This window comes from Chlorocebus sabaeus, chromosome 14, assembly GCF_047675955.1.
Source record: "Chlorocebus sabaeus isolate Y175 chromosome 14, mChlSab1.0.hap1, whole genome shotgun sequence".
NCBI lineage: Eukaryota > Metazoa > Chordata > Mammalia > Primates > Cercopithecidae > Chlorocebus > Chlorocebus sabaeus.
In genome coordinates, this window is record NC_132917.1 from 97,948,910 (window position 1) to 97,964,648 (window position 15,739).

The window sequence follows — 15,739 nt, forward strand, 5'->3', positions numbered from 1 at the left end:
TCCCAGACTAGGGAGGCTGAGGCAGGAGAATTGCTTGAACCTGGGAGGCCAAGGTTGCAGTGAGCCAAGATCGCGCATTGCACTCCAGCCTGGGTGACAGAGTGAGACCCTGTTTCCCAAAAATAAAAATAAATCATAAAAGAGACAATATAGAACGCTGGTAGGAATGCAGAGAAAAAGAATCTCTCATACACTGCTGATAGGAATGTAAAGTAGTACAACTACTCTGAAAACCAGTGGCAGTTTCTTTTTTCTTCTTTAGAAACAAAGTCTCACTCTGTTGCCCAGGTTGAGTACCATTGCATGATCACAGCTCACTGCAGCCTTGACCTCTGAGGCTCAAGCAATCCTTCCATTTCAGCTTCCCAAGTAGCCGAGACTACCAGTGTGCGGCATGACACTTGGCTAATTTGTATTTTTGTAGAGTCAGGGTCTATCAAGTTGCCTAGGGAGTTTCAAACTCCTGAGCTCAATCAATCCTCCCATCTTGACCTCCCAAAGTGCTAGGATTACAGGTGTGAGCCATCAGGCTGGGTTGGCAGTTTCCTAAAAAATTTAAAACCTAACATATGACCCAGTAATCACGCTCCTGGTCATTTATCATAGAGAAATGAAAACTCATGTTCTCATTTTAAAAAACTGCATACAATTGGCCGGGCACAGTGGCTCACACCTGTAATCCCAACACTTTGAGAGGCCAAGGCGGGAGGATTGCCTGAGGTCAGGAGTTTGAGACCAGTCTAGTCAACATGGTGAAACCCTGTCTCTACTAAAAATACAAAAAAAATAGCTGGGCCTGGTGGTGTGTGCCTGTAATCCCAGCTACTGAGGAGGCTAAGGCAGGGAAATTGCTTGAACCAGGGAGGTGGAGGTTGCAGTGAGCTGAGATCATGCCACTGCACTCCAGCCTGGGTGACAGAGCAAGACTCCATCTCAAAACAACAACAACAACAAAAACACTGCATACAATTGCCACAGCAGCTTTAACTGTAATAGCCCCAACAGGGAACAAACTAGATGCCCCTCAATAGGTGAATCAATTGTTACACAAACTGTGCTAAACCCATACCATGAAATACCACTTAGCAATAAAAGGAATGAACTACTCATATACATACAACAACTTGGATATGTATCAAGGAAATCATACTGAGTGAAAACAAGACAATCTCAAAAGGCCATGCACTGTAGGATTCCATTTATACATCATCTCATTTAGGATAAGCAGAAGAGATTACTGGTTGCTAGGGTCAGGAATGGTGGGGAAGGAGATGGATGTGACTATAAAGGGGTGGCATGAGGGAGATCTTTGGGTTGATGGAACCATTCTGTATTTTGTTTATGGCTACAGTGATTAAATGACATAGAACTATACACACACATTGTACCAACTTCTTGGTTTTAATTTTGTATTATAGTTATGTGAGATGTAAGTACCAGGGGAAACTTGGTGAAGGGTGTTATACTATAATTGCAGGTTAAAAACACACATATGGCCGGGCACTGTGGCTCAAGCCTGTAATCCCAGCACTTTGGGAGGCCGAGACGGGCGGATCACGAGGTCAGGAGATCGAGACCATCCTGGCTAACACAGTGAAACCCCGTCTCTACTAAAAAATACAAAAAACTAGCCGGGCGAGGTGGCGGGCGCCTGTAGTCCCAGCTACTCGGGAGGCTGAGGCAGGAGAATGGAGTAAACCCGGGAGGCGGAGCTTGCAGTGAGCCGAGATCTGGCCACTGCACTCCAGCCTGGGCGACAGAGCGAGACTCTGCCTCAAAAAAAAAAAAAAAAACACATATCTAACAGCCCAGCAGTGTTTTGCTTTGTTTTGTTTAAATCCATCTACTTCTCCTTAGAAAAGTAATGATATGAATCACATGACTTCATCTTCTGGATACTGTGATTGGACTGGGTGGGAAGAGATAAGGAGAACCAACCCACAAGTGAGAGTGAGCCAATCAGGCTGTCTTTGGAATCTGAACTGAGTGAAAGAGACCAGCCATCCATGAAGGGTTCTGCAGCTGAAAAGTCCTGTGACAACAGGATCAAAACTGGATCCTGGCAAGTCCAAGTCAGTTGAGGTCATGAGGCAAGTAGCAAAAACCGTGAGGTTCCTTGTCTACAAAAATGCCTCATGAGAGAATATTCCCTTTCAGAGCTATTTTGCTGGTGCATAGGTTTCTCCTTCTTGCAGCCATCAACCCTGACCAAAATGTGTGCTTGAAAAAGAGATAAAAAGGTAACAAAGACTTGTCTGCATCATTATTTGCTATGGCCCTGTCCCCATACCCCTGAAGCTTCAGACAGCTGTCATTTTAACAATCTAATCCTCGTCTCGCTTGAGCTGACTGCTCAAGTCAGTGAGACTAGAGTTTGAGGGAGAAGACAGCAAATCAGATGTCTACTAAGGAGGGTAACACAATGTGCCCAGGTATACTGGACACTCCAAGCAGCACACCAGAACTATGGCCTCCACCCAGAGGGCTCCAATGCCAAGGGTAGGGACCTGGAATTTAGGGGTTAGAAGGAAGGTCCTCCGGAACACAAGTTAACGAATAATCTAGAGGTTGGAATTCATTCATTCATCTCTAAATCTTTACGTACTTATTGGGGGTGGGTGGAGGTATGGGAAGTGCAAAAGGATACTGATCTTTCAGGATCAAGGTGGAGGGACCCCACCTACTGACGTAAGCTCAGCCAAGAGCCCCACCATAGCAACATCGATTACTCTTGGCCTGGTGGGAAGTAAACTGAAAAGGTCACGTGCAGGCCAAGCCACCATCTTCTCACCTCCTGGGCTAATCTCTACTTCCAGTCTCCCATCTTAGAACCCTAGCACAGTGCAAAGTAGAAAAGACACCGACATCAGACTACTTGGGTTCCAGTACTGCTTCTGCCATTTCCTGCTGTTTGACTGCCCTGTGCCTGTTTCCTCACTTGTAAACAGGAAATTACAGGCTGGGCGCAACGGCTCATGCCTGTAATCCTAACACTTTGGGAGGCTGAGGTGGGCGGATCACAAGGTCAGGAGTTTGAGACCAGCTTGGCCAACATAGTGGAACCCCGTCTCTACTAAAAATACAAAAAAATAGCTGGGTGTGGTGGCGGGCGCTTGTAATCCCAGCTACTTGGGAGGCTGAGGCAGGAGAATCGCTTGAACCCAGGAGGCAGAGGTTGCAGTGAGCCAAGATAGCGCCACAGCACTCTAGCCTGAGCGACAGTGCGAGACTCCATCTCAAAAAGAAAAAAAACCCAAAAAACCAAAAGGAAATTAGAGTACCACCTCACACCACCTGGCATTGGTGAGGTGATGATCACTGGCCTTACAATATCTTAGCGCTATCTTCTGTGCCCACTTCATTGGGTGGTTACCAGAATACATATAAGAAGTCAACTGAAAAGAAGCTGAAGCAATCCAAATGTTGTTTTTGGTGTTTTTAATTGTTTAATGTAAGAACAGAACCATCACAGCCCCTCAGCTCTATAACTCATCCAGCCCAAGACTGTGCTAGTGGTGAGACCAAGAGCAGACAGGTCTTCCTGCCTCAGTGACCTCAAAGCACAAGGACATCTCCATAGGGCATCAACATACATCTGTCATCCAAGAATCTAAGACGTTCCTGATCCTTCCACATTTTCTACCAATAGTATCACTTTCTGAGGTTATGGATTCCAGGTGTTCTAGGAAATAGGTAAACCTTCCTTTCGCGTTCCAGGAAACAGTTTGCGAAGGGAACTGGAAAACATGACTCTAGTAGGCCTCAGCCACTTCCTCCGTCACCCTGTCCAAGGTGTAGAACAATCCATGTTCTCACAGCTCCCCTTCTTCAGTTGTGGAGTTCTTCAAGGTGGATAGACCACACCTCAGGAAGTCATCCCTTGCAAGCACACTAGAATTTACCATAAAGGCAGGTCGGCTTGTTAGTTTTTCTTTGTCCCCAGCATACACTGAGCCAACAACTTAAGTCATGAATGGGTTGTTCAGGGCTCTGTCTATCCTAAACGATTCCTAAAAGCTTCATACAGCTCATATAGTCTCACTGTCCACTGCTCTTTTGGTGTGGTATGATCCTACCTGTAAAGCTATCAAACCCCTGGGTCCTGGATGCCTCCTCCAGATTTCATACCTTCCTCAAGTTTACTAAATACTTCCTGAATTTAAGAATTTTGAGAAAGTCACCTACCAGCTAATGCAAAAACACAGCCTAATTCTGTGTGAATCCCTGTTGAGATCAGTTTTTCAGGTCAGGGAGGGAAGGCATGGTGTTTAGGGTACCCTCTCCTATCACACACATCCCCCCTGCCCACAGTACCCTGACCCACCTTGCCTGAGACTCCTAGACACTATGAGCTCCCTTCTGGCTGCCACTCAGACTGGCCAGAAAGGCTCCCGGATTGAACACAGGTGGCCCGGTGTAGATACACACTGTACTGTGGGTCAGGACCCATGGACTATTATTTAAGCCACGTCGTAGGCCCTTCCTGCCTACAGAAAAGGACACTTGAGTAGAGTCACGCTTGGGTTGCCTAATTTATTACCTTAACTAGAAACATTCTAAGTATGGGAGCCTGTTCTGGAGGATGGCTCCTAAACCAAATCTAAAACTATCTTTGCACACAAGTGTTGGAAGAGGTAAGCAGGGGATCAGAGCTCCATCTTCTGTGACCACTTCTCCAGGGATTGCCACCTATAGGGCTCAGGTTGGTACCAACAGCCCTGCATAGTAGAGTCACTGTCAATCATCTTCCCACTTGTAAGCAGGAAGACAAAAAGTCTCATGAAATAGAAACAAAAACACTGAAGCATGGCCTTCATCGTCCTAATGCCACAAGTTTCCTGGGATGGCCAAGATACTACGTTAGCTTGTTGTCCCTGCTTCCCTCCAGAGACTGGAGACAGAGGATTTTCCAGGGTTAGGGTTTCTTCTCTGACTTGGCAAATTCTTCTTTTTATCTCCAGCTGAATCACTAGTTCCTTGGGTGGCAGAGCAGAGACCTAAGCACAAACCACCGGGCTTACTGGCATGTCCTTCGAGCCACTTCCTCTGCTGTTCTACTCCTCCTCTTCAGCTTACCTGAACCTGCGGACTCTCTGGATACAGAAACTGCCCAAAGCACGGTGAAAACGACAAAGGGGCCAGGTTTCACCTGGCATCCACCGCTCCCAACATCTAGAGTAAATCAACGAGGCTGAAAGATGACGGCCCAGTTCTCTTTGCCTTCACTGTGACACTAACAAAAACCAGAAGTTTCAGGTGTCAGCAAGCTACTCAGCATGACGTGGTTTCTAAGGTGGGGTTGCATGGGGAGCACTCTCCCATGGCTGCTGATGAAGGCAACAGTGACGACCTAAACAAGCCCTTCCGGCTCTGAACCACCAGTTGGCAGGCCAGATGACTCCAGTCTTTAGCAAAGGGCTTTCCATTCTAACTCCCGAAACCCCAGACCAGATGGATGTCTCCTCCCAGCTGGGCGCAGAGGGTAGCACAGACTTCCAAAAGGAAACATCTTCATTAAATGCAGCAGGGAGTCCTATATACTGACCCTTGGGTCAAACCACAGCTTTAGCGGGGGAAGAAGTGGCTCTGATCCAGGTACAGCCAGATCTGCTGAGGAGTCTGGGGATCCCAGGAACCAGATCTGCAGATCCTGGACGATGGTGCTTCCCTTGCTGGCACCATATCACCTAACCTAATGGTTTCTCTGAAGACTCAACAGCCCAACTCTGAAGACAGTTGGCGGAGAGGCAAAAATGACTGTCTTAAAGAGGTCTTCAGACACGTGGACGGCTCAGCAGGACCACACACGTGCCCAGGGCCCACCATGAGGCAGCCATCACCAACTTGGTAAGGAGGACATATCACACAGCATCTTCAGGGTGCTGGAGGCAGGCGCTGTGGCAGGAGAGGTAGTGAAGAAGGGTCAAAGTTCTGACAGGTTATCATCACATTCAGACCCTCTAACCCAATTATCTTGACTCCTGAGAATTTATTCTAAAGAAGTAATTCTCAATAGGAAAGAAGCTGGATACACAAGGACATGTGTTGTAGCTGCCAAGTGGTTAACAGAACATGGACTCTTAGAGTCAGAGACTCAACTTTCCACTTTTTAAGGCAAGTGCCTATGTTCTCTGAGCCTCCTTTTCCTCGCCTGTAAGAGGCAGATGACAGCATCTACTTTCCAGGGTCACTGTAAGGATTAAATGAAGTAATCCACATAAAGCACCTGAGTGTAATCTGTGCTCAACAACAAAGGTCACCTCTTATTATTACGCATGAGGACAGAAAAGGAATGCAGAAAAAAGGAAATCGGTGAGTTTTTAAGGGCAATAGAACAGAAGGGAAGATCTCCATGACTGTTCTGATTCTGAGGCCTTAGACATGTAGGTGTGGGGGGATGCCATCAATGTTGAACCCTGCAGCTTAAGAATAAGGAAGTGAGTAGGGAGGTGGCCTTTGTCACTAAGGCTTTCCCCATCTTTCTAAGTCTCCCCACTGGGAAACTCCCAAGAGGTCTCTGAGAATGCAGTAAAGGAGGGAAGGCCAGGCGAGGAGGCTCATGCCTATAATCCCAACACTTTGGGGGGCCAAGGCAGGAGGACTGCTTGGGCCCAGAAGTTTAAGATCAGCCTGGGCAACTTAGCCCATCTCTACAAAATTTTTTCAAAAATTAGGTGAGCATAGTGCTGCATGCCTATAGGCCCAGCTACTCGGGAGGCCGAGGCCACAGGATTGTTTAAGCCCAAGAGGCTGAGGCTGCAGTGAGTCATAATCACACCAATGAAGAAGGGTTTGACAATCAAACCTTATGACTTCAATCCTAGCACTTTGGGAGGCTGAGGTGGGAAGACTGCTGGAGCCCAGGAGTTCCAGACCAACATGGGCAATACAGCAAGACCCCATCTCAATAAAAAACGAAAACAAAACCTCATGGGCTTCCCTGTCCAAAGGCAGGGCTGTGCACAGATGATCACTCTATTCTGATTATGAATACACCTTAGAGTGAGCCAGCTTGCCCACAGCCTGCTACAAGGCTACAGTGAGGCCACTGCCATAGGCCGCCAGCTAGAGGTGCTGCTTGCCAGGTTGACAAGGTCCTGGTATGGCCAGCAGGACAGAGGTCTTATAACCACAGGTAGGGAGTCCATTTTTTGGACTCTGATGCAGGGCACAACAGAGTCTCTGCCTGTTCTCTTCCTCCCTGCAGCTTCTCAGCTGAGGAGTCCACAACAGTCCATTCCCATGAAGGAAACGCGGTAAACACCAATCCGTGCCAGAAACGAAACAGATAATTAGGTGTTTATACAGATCTTAGAGCAGTCTAATTGGTGTCCACTTTTCTTTTTACATTCACTCCATCCATAAATATTGCAGTATGGAACCCTAAAATTAAAAAGGACCGTTTTAAAATCCTAACAACAATAGCATTATCACACATTAAAAAGGTTAACAATTCTGTAATATCAACAAGTATCCGGTCAGTGTTCAAATTTCCAGTTGCCTCACAAATGTCAAAAGATGGGTAGTTTTTTTTCTAAGCATTAAAACACCTAGATTCCCAAAGCCTGAGGAGATTCTGATCCTGCCACCACAACAGTCACTGAATTAAGTCAACTTCCTCACTACACCAGGTAAGAAAACCAAAGCCCAGAAGGCTAGGTGATTTGCCCAGGATCACACAGCTGGCTGAAAACAGACGACCTGACCCATAGTCCAGTGCTCTGTCTGGCAGTCTGAACACTGAGTTAACTATTAGAAGCTTTTGAATCAGCAAGAAGCCTTAATCTAATAACATCCCCTTAATTGTTAGAAAAGAATCACCATCTGACCCCTCCTAGCAATTACATACTCATTTTATTTATTTATTTATTTACTTATTTTGAGACGGAGTCTGGCTCTGTCGCCCAGGCTGCAGTGCAGTGGCGCGATCTCGGCTCACTGCAACCTCCGCCTCCCGGGTTCAAGCGATTCTCTTGCCTCAGCCTCCCGAGTAGCTGGGACTACAGGTGCCCACCAGCACGCCTGGCTAATTTTTGTATTTTTAGTAGAGACGGGTTTTCCCCTCTCATACCATTTTGTATTTTGCCCTCTCATACCATTTTGGCCAGGATGGTTTCGATCTCTTGACCTCGTGATCCACCTGCCTCGGCCTCCCAAAGTGCTGGGATTATAGGCGTGAGGCACCAGGCCCAGCCTTCGCCCGTTCTATTAAGATGAAAACTAATCTCATGTTAACATCATCAGTTAGAAGGCCGGACCTCGATCTTTAGTCTGTGCTTCAACAGAGCCACGGACAAGGTGGATTCTCAACGACCTCTACTCTCTTCTCAGTGGTAACCAGCTTGCCCAGGCCACAGCAAGCTGAGACGGATTACCTAACACAGGAGGAAGGGACCACACGGCAGGATCTGTGTTCTAGTTGTGGATCAACCTGGCATCAGCAAAGGTGAAGACACTCTAAAAACAGGCCCAAATGGCTTTGTAGGTCACGTCTATCAAATCATCAAGGAACTATCATTTCTGTACTATAAAATTGTTTTAGAGTTTGAGAGGGGTAAAGCACTTCCCATCTCATTCTACAAGGATTGAATTACCCCTTTTACAAAACTAGACAAAGAAAAGCACACACACACAAAAGTAGGGGGTGGAGGGGAAGAAAACTATGGGCCAAAGCCTGAATAGATTAATATAGATGACAAAATCCTAAGTAAAATAAAAGCAAATAGAATAGACATGCTTTTCTTTTGAAACGCTTAGCTTCTTTCTTTTTTCATTTTGATAGGGTCTTGTTGCCTTTGTATGTACAATAAAAAGAACAGGACACTATTCTGCCACTGAATCTAGAATTCACACAGTTTGATATTAGGAAACCTATTAAAGTAACTCATCATTTTAACTGATTAAAAGAAAATGTTGGCCGGACGTGATGGCTCACGCCTGTAATCCCAGCACTTTGGGAGGCCGAGGTGGGTGGATCACTTGAGATCAGGAGTTCACGACAAGCCTGGCCAACATGGTGAAACCCCGTCTCTACTAAAAATACAAAAATTAGCTGGGGGTGGTAGCGCAAGCCTATAGTCCCAGCTACTCAGGAGGCTGAGGCAGGAGAACCGCTTGAACTTGGGAGGCAGAGGTTGCAGTGCGCTGAGATCGCACCACTGCACTCCAGCCTGGGTGACAAGAGTGAGACTCTGTCTCAAACAAAAGAAAAAAAAAAGGGAAATGTTTATCCTCATTCGTTTCATATGATTCTAAAACAATAATGGACAAAATTCAAAATTCAAAACTATCAAGAGAAAGGAAAAGAATGAAGATTATCTTAGCAAACTAGAAACAGAATCGACACTCCCTTAACTTCAAGATCCATACTATCAGCCCGTAACAGAAAGCCAGCATAGGATAGACAGATTCAAAACTACAGAACAGGCCCATGTGTGTTCAGTACTTTAGAATGTAAGAGCAGTGGATTCTAGATGAGTGGACGAATGGTGAATGGACTCATCCTTACCTCACTTAACATACACAAGTGAACTATAAGGAATTAAAGGAAACAAACAAAGCATCATAAGAAAACACACAGAGTTTCAGTATGGGATGACAGCAAACACACAGAGTTTCATGGGATGACAGCAAAGTTCTGCAGCTGGATGATGGCGATGGCTGCACCACAATGTGAATGTACTCAATGCTACTCAACTGTCAGCTTGAAACATGGCTAAAATGGTAAATTGTATGTTACAGATGTTTTACCACAATTCAAATTTTAAAAGGAAAAAGGATTACTTTTATATCCTTGTGATAGGGCTAGCGTTCTTAAGGCATAAAACTTTGGAGCTACAAAGGAAAATATTTGAAGATTTTACTATATGAAAAATTTAAATGGCTGTATGATCCAGAAATAAAAGTTAAATGACTGACATTCAATGAATGCTTCAACAGAAGAAAAAATAAAGATGAGCCACTGACAGGAATAACATATATGCAACTTGCGTAACAGATAAAGAATTAACATCTGAATAAAGCCACTATAATTCGCAGAGTATGACAAACATTTCATAAAAGACATAAAACTTCTTAAGTAATCAGGAAAATGCATATTAAAACAATTTCATTTTTCACCCAGATTAATCAAGTTAAAAATACTGATTTCCACAAAATATGAAACAGATATTTTCATCACTGTGGCTAGCATTGTAAAGTAGCAAAAACTTTTGGAAGGGCAGTTAGTGAGCAGCTGCCCAGATATTAGACGTACACATTCTCTACTTACTCTCTAGCCTGGAGAAATGCTCCCAAAGGTACACAAGAATAAGCAAGAGTGTTCACCAGAGCATTATTTAAAATATCAAAAACCAGAAGAGAACCCAGCTATCTACCTAACAGAAGGTGGTGACATACATCTTCTTACATCTACTCAGTGAAATACTAGCCAGTCTCTGAAAGACGTAGACAGAGAAATGTGTCATGACATGATTTATAAAAAAAGGCAAGTTACAAAACAGTCCATACTCTGTAATCCCACATTTGTACAAAACAAATAAAATAACATACTTTGTGTAGAAAAAAAAATCTGAATGGATCCATATCAAGCTATGAACAGTGATCATCATCTCTGGGAGTAGCATCATGGGAAACTTTCCCTTTCTAAATTAATTATTTCTAACATGTTTGAATTATTTAAAATAAGCATAATCATTTTTATAATTGAAAAAATAAGAAACAAGATAAAATTAAAACATTTCCATCCCTCTGCAAAAAAAGGTAGCTATGATCCCAATGAATGTCAGGTGTTGACCTCTGTGCAGTATTTTCCCTGGAGAGGAAGCGACAGAAGAGCTTTTAGAATGGCTCAGGAACTATCACTGCACCTCCAGTTCACAAGCAGGTTGACATGGCGGAAAGGACAGGGAGACACAGGAAGGCCTCAGCTGCACAGGAGATACTGAAGGAAAGCACACTCGATACTAGATTCGAACTCTTTTTTGGCTTAACTTCTTATCTTTGAGTGGCTCCTCAGATCACCGTTTTAAGGTTAGAAACATTTGACTTGAAAAGGTCACAATGGAAATCAGATCAGCTAAGAGAAACTAATCATGACTTCCTGGGTGAGACCTATAAAAACCTAGCTGTGCCCTAAAAAGACAGCCATACATGCTAAGATACGGGAAGGCACAGTGCTGGAAAGCCAACGTCAATGAAAGAGTATTATGCTTGGGGGCCGAGGCAGGACAGCTTAAACCTAGGAGTTCGAGGCCAGCTTGGGCAACATAGTGAGATATCTCTGTCCCCATGTCCTTAAAAACAAAGAAAGAGGCCGGGCGCGGTGGCTCACGCCTGTAATCCCAGCACTTTGGGAGGCCGAGACGGGCGGATCACGAGGTCAGGAGATCAAGACCATCCTGGCTAACACGGTGAAACCCCGTCTCTACTAAAAAATACAAAAAACTAGCCGGGCGAGGTGGCAGGCGCCTGTAGCCCCAGCTACTCGGGAGGCTGAGGCAGGAGAATGGCATAAACCCGGGAGGCGGAGCTTGCAGTGAGCTGAGATCCGGCCACTGCACTCCAGCCTGGACGACAGAGCGAGACTCCGTCTCAAAAAAAAAAAAAAAAAAAAAAAACAAAGAAAGGGCCAGGAGCGGTGGCTCACGCCTGTAATCTCAACACTTTCAGAGGCCGAGACAGGTAGATCACTTGAGGTCAGGAGTACGAGGCCAGCCTGGTCAACATGGTGAAACCCTGTTGTAGCCGGGCATGGTGGTAGGTGCCTGTAATCCCAGTTACTTGGGAGGCTGAGGCAGGAGAATTGCTTGAACCAGGGAGGTGGAGGTTGCAGGGAGCCGAGATCGCACCACTGCACTCCAGTTGGGGCGATACAGCAAGACTCCATCTCAAAAAATAAAAATAAAAATAAAAACAAAGAAAGAGCATTGGCTAAGTAGCCTCTACTCACAACTCTGAAGGATGAAACCAAGGATGAGGAAAAAAATGAAACGAAAGGAAAAGCAAACAAAAACATTAAATACTAGGCACTGCGACCCACTTGAACATACACAATCTTCACAATATCCAGGGAGAGATGTAGAAGAGGAGGCTCAAAGAGGTCCATGATTCGCTCAGTATTACAAAGACAAACTCCAGAGTTCAGATTTGAATTTGAACCTGAATCTCGTCTGTCCAGTGCATGGGCAGCCCCTTCAATCGGCCAGTCAGCTGGTCTCAAACTTCCCAACAATGAAGCCCATGTCCTCAGTCCTTCCTGGCAGACTCACCTGTGAGCTGGAGGGCAGCACCTGGGAAGAGGGCTCCTCGGATGGGGCTGCTCCTGAGCCCATAGGGCTCAGTGTGGTGATCCTGCTCGGCTGGCCACGAAGTGTCAGAGTAATGGTGGTGGGGACCTTCAAGCCTGAGATAAAGAGAGAGAAGCAGTATTTTTGAGTCACACTCTCCACCTTCTGCTGAGGCTTTCCTTTCCTGGAGAGCTTCTCCCCCACATAACACAGTCCCTTGGCCTCCTCCCCAGCTGGGTCATCTATGCACTATCGGTCAATCTGAAAGGCAACAGGAAACAGCCTGTGTTCGCTCAACCTCTCTGGGGGATAGGTCCACACAGCGGAATCCGAAGGTCAATGCCAGGACCCTGTGGGACTGGTTTCAACATCACACCTTGCCCACATGAGATGGGAAGGTCCTCGGGGGAAGACCCCAGACCTGGGAGTCCCCACAGCTCTCATGAGACTCACCTGACGCTTGGTGAGAGATCTGAGCCAGGCCAGGGAGGCTGCTTGCCAACTTAGCGAGGCCCCCATTGGTCAGCAGCTGGTGGATGGCTGTGGGCTTCCCACCAGGAGTGGCACCCAAGGAGGAGAGAGTGGTGGCCACAGGAATGGTACGGACAATGGTGCTGGTGCCCGTGGTGATGGCACCCAGGCTCTGCATGGGGGTGGGCAACTTCACACTGGTGGCCTGTGGGACACACAAGCCCAGGTGATCAGAAGCTGTCGCCCAACAGCAACGTTCGAGTTTGGAGGGCCCACAGCATATTATTAAAGGCTAACACGTATTGAGTGCCTACTACATGCAAGGTACTCTTCCAGGCATTCTGCATATATTATTTCACTCTTACAACAACTCTATGAGGGAGGTACTATTATTACCTCATTTTATAGACAAGGAAACAAAAACAGAGTGGTCAAGAAACTTGCACAAGGTCACACAGTAAATGATAGGCCTTAACCTTTGGAAGTTCCCTGCTGTGTAGCTAGAAGGCTGTTTGTCCTTGACCCACTTGACTCCGGACCTAGATTCCCTACCAAAACCAACTGAGCTGAGGAGGCCTCCTCCCTACACCTGCCCAGCCCGGCAGATGGCAGATGTGCACCTGGGGGGCTGGTCCTGGGGAGGGATTTGCTGGAAGGCCAGAGGTCTTGCTGCTGATATCCTGCAAGCTGAAGCTGAGGCCTTGGAGGAGGCTGCTGGCTGATGTGGCCCCTAAGAGAGGACATAGCAGGAATCAGTAGAGACTCAATCACTTGCACTATCCCAAGAGCAGCCACATCCATCCACCCTCACCACCAACTAAAACACCAATGGTGCTTGCCCTTGGACACCCCCGTCCTCAGAAAGAAGGCAAGAAGGTCTCCCCAGCCAGGCACACACGCAGTGGATGCCACACAGGAAAGGTACCGTGCCAGACACTGCCCCGGATTTGCTCTGCACCTGCTGCAAACCATCAGTCATACATTTTGGGCCATTTTGAGAAATCCAAGTTTGTTCCTTTCTTTCCAGGGAAGAAGAACTTTTAAAGCCAAAAGAATGCTAAATACCCAACTTTCACTTCGCCTCACACAAACAAAGCAGAAAGGAAGCAGCCTCAAAGCAGTAAGAAAGGTTCTCTTAAAGGAGAAGGGTTTTTTGTTTTTGTTTTTGTTTTTTTTTTTTGAGACGGAGTTTCACTCGTTTCCCAGGCTGGAGTGCAATGGCGCAATCTCCGCTCACTGCAACCTCCACCTCCCGGGTTCAAGCAATTCTCCTGCCTCAGCCTCCCAGGTAGCTGGGTTTACAGATTCCCGCCACCACACCCAGCTAATTTTTTGTATTTTTAGTACAGACGGGGTTTCACCATATTGGCCAGGCTGGTCTCAAACTCCTGACCTCAGGTGACCCACCCACCTCGGCCTTCCAAAGTGTTGGGATTACAGGCTTGAGCCACCGTGCCTGTCCAGGAGAAGGGTTTCTGCAATGCCTTGGCCCTGCTGGGCTCAGGCAACAAGTCTTTCAAAGTAGCGTTAGTGGGTAGGACAAAGTGAGAGACAAGCGCAGACAGAAAAATGTCTCATTTTGCTAATGCCCAGTGTAGCACCATTTCCAGTTTTATTCAGTCAGATGTGCTTAAAACAGCAAAATAAAACCATAGTCAGCCCTCAATTATCTGTGGGCTTCGCAGCAGATTCGCAGATTCAAACGACCGCACGGATAGAAACCTGTGGATATGGAATGCCAACTGTATGACATAGTTTCATATAAGGGACTTGAGCATCCATGGATTTTGGTAGTGGTGAGGGTCCTAGAACCAATCTCCTGTGGATAAGAAAGGCTGACTATACATATATGTCCTATCGGCTATTTCTCCTTACAGTAGAGGATACAGCACCTGTAGACTGGAACATTTAATCACCTGCAGACCAGGACATTTACTCACTGCATTTATTCAAGGCCAAGGAATCCCTCTGCCCAAGCTAATTCCAGTTTCACGTAAAGCCTCTATGATCACTCTAAGACCCAGAGGCCCATGCTGTGGGTTCAGCTCCAGGGATGCTTTCCCAGGACCACCTACCAGCAGCAGACCAAAAATTCTGTGTTGGAAGGGGAGAATGCTGGGCCACAAGATACCTGGGAGGGAGCTGCCAGGAGAGGTAGCCACCAGGCGGCTCTGCAGTGTGTGCAAGGCACTGGGTGCAGTGCTGCTGGAGACCACTGAAGGGGCTGGGCTGGCTGAGACTCCACCTTCAGAAGAACTGGACCTGGAGACAAAGGAAGGAGCTCTGTTATCCAAAGGTCACAGGGCAGCAAGCCCTAGCAACACAGGTAGGGTACAGAGTGGGGCCCAGCAAGGCTTTCAGCAGCAGACACACACCGAGAATCTTCAGCTTCTTTGTTCCACTTTCTGAACCTGGCCTCTAGTTTTCTAAAAGTCCTTACTTACAGGACTTGCAGCAAAAGGCAGGCGACACTTTGGAATCTGAAGTAAAAATGAACTCTGGGTTGACCCAAAAGCAAGACAAAGATCCCTATCAGAAGGAAGTCACATTTCCCAAACTGAGAGAACCCAGAATCCATCATTTTCCAAAGCACTAAATGAACCAGAAGCAGAGGGAAGGGAAAAAAGAATAGACACAGATGGTCCAACAAACACTCACTTGGCTGTGGTGAGAAGTCCTGTGAGCTCCTTGGCTCCTGCTGAAGCCTGCCCCAGTGTCATGGTGATGGGCTTCCCACCTGCAGCTGTGAAACAGAAAACACCAAGGCCCCGGTCAGTCTTATTTGGCCGCTACGTTTCCAAGTTCCACAGTTTAGGCTAAACGCAAGATATTACGAACAAGAACTGGAAGAGGAAAAAAAGATGAACTATGCTAGAGTAGAGAGAGCTGCGGTTATTTTTTCCTTCTATTTTCTAAACTTCCTGAAATATTCTGTACCTTTAATTGAAGCAAACAAAAAAGGAACAAAATATACGATGCTT

At 46.4% G+C, this 15,739-nt stretch overlaps 1 protein-coding gene across 20 annotated transcripts in view; it reads right to left on the reverse strand.

Annotated features, from left to right (window-relative positions):
• KANSL3 (KAT8 regulatory NSL complex subunit 3) overlaps positions 1-15,739 on the reverse strand; it is an 87,422-nt gene that overhangs the window by 37,010 nt on the left and 34,673 nt on the right. For 15 of the 20 annotated variants that reach the window (XR_012095442.1, XR_012095441.1, XR_012095440.1 and 12 more), the window contains 5 exons: positions 15,417-15,501; positions 14,890-15,020; positions 13,379-13,488; positions 12,741-12,963; positions 12,270-12,403 (listed from right to left, as the gene is read on the reverse strand). Coding sequence is in view for 15 of the 20 variants with exons in the window: in XM_073023196.1 (XP_072879297.1) it covers positions 12,270-12,403; positions 12,741-12,963; positions 13,379-13,488; positions 14,890-15,020; positions 15,417-15,501 (683 nt within the window). In the remaining 5 variants the exon portion in view is untranslated. Of the gene's footprint in view, positions 1-3,421; positions 5,896-12,269; positions 12,404-12,740; positions 12,964-13,378; positions 13,489-14,889; positions 15,021-15,416; positions 15,502-15,739 lie in introns of those variants that run through there. The other 5 variants (XM_008007987.3, XM_008007992.3, XM_008007982.3 and 2 more) reach the window with 2 other exon arrangements.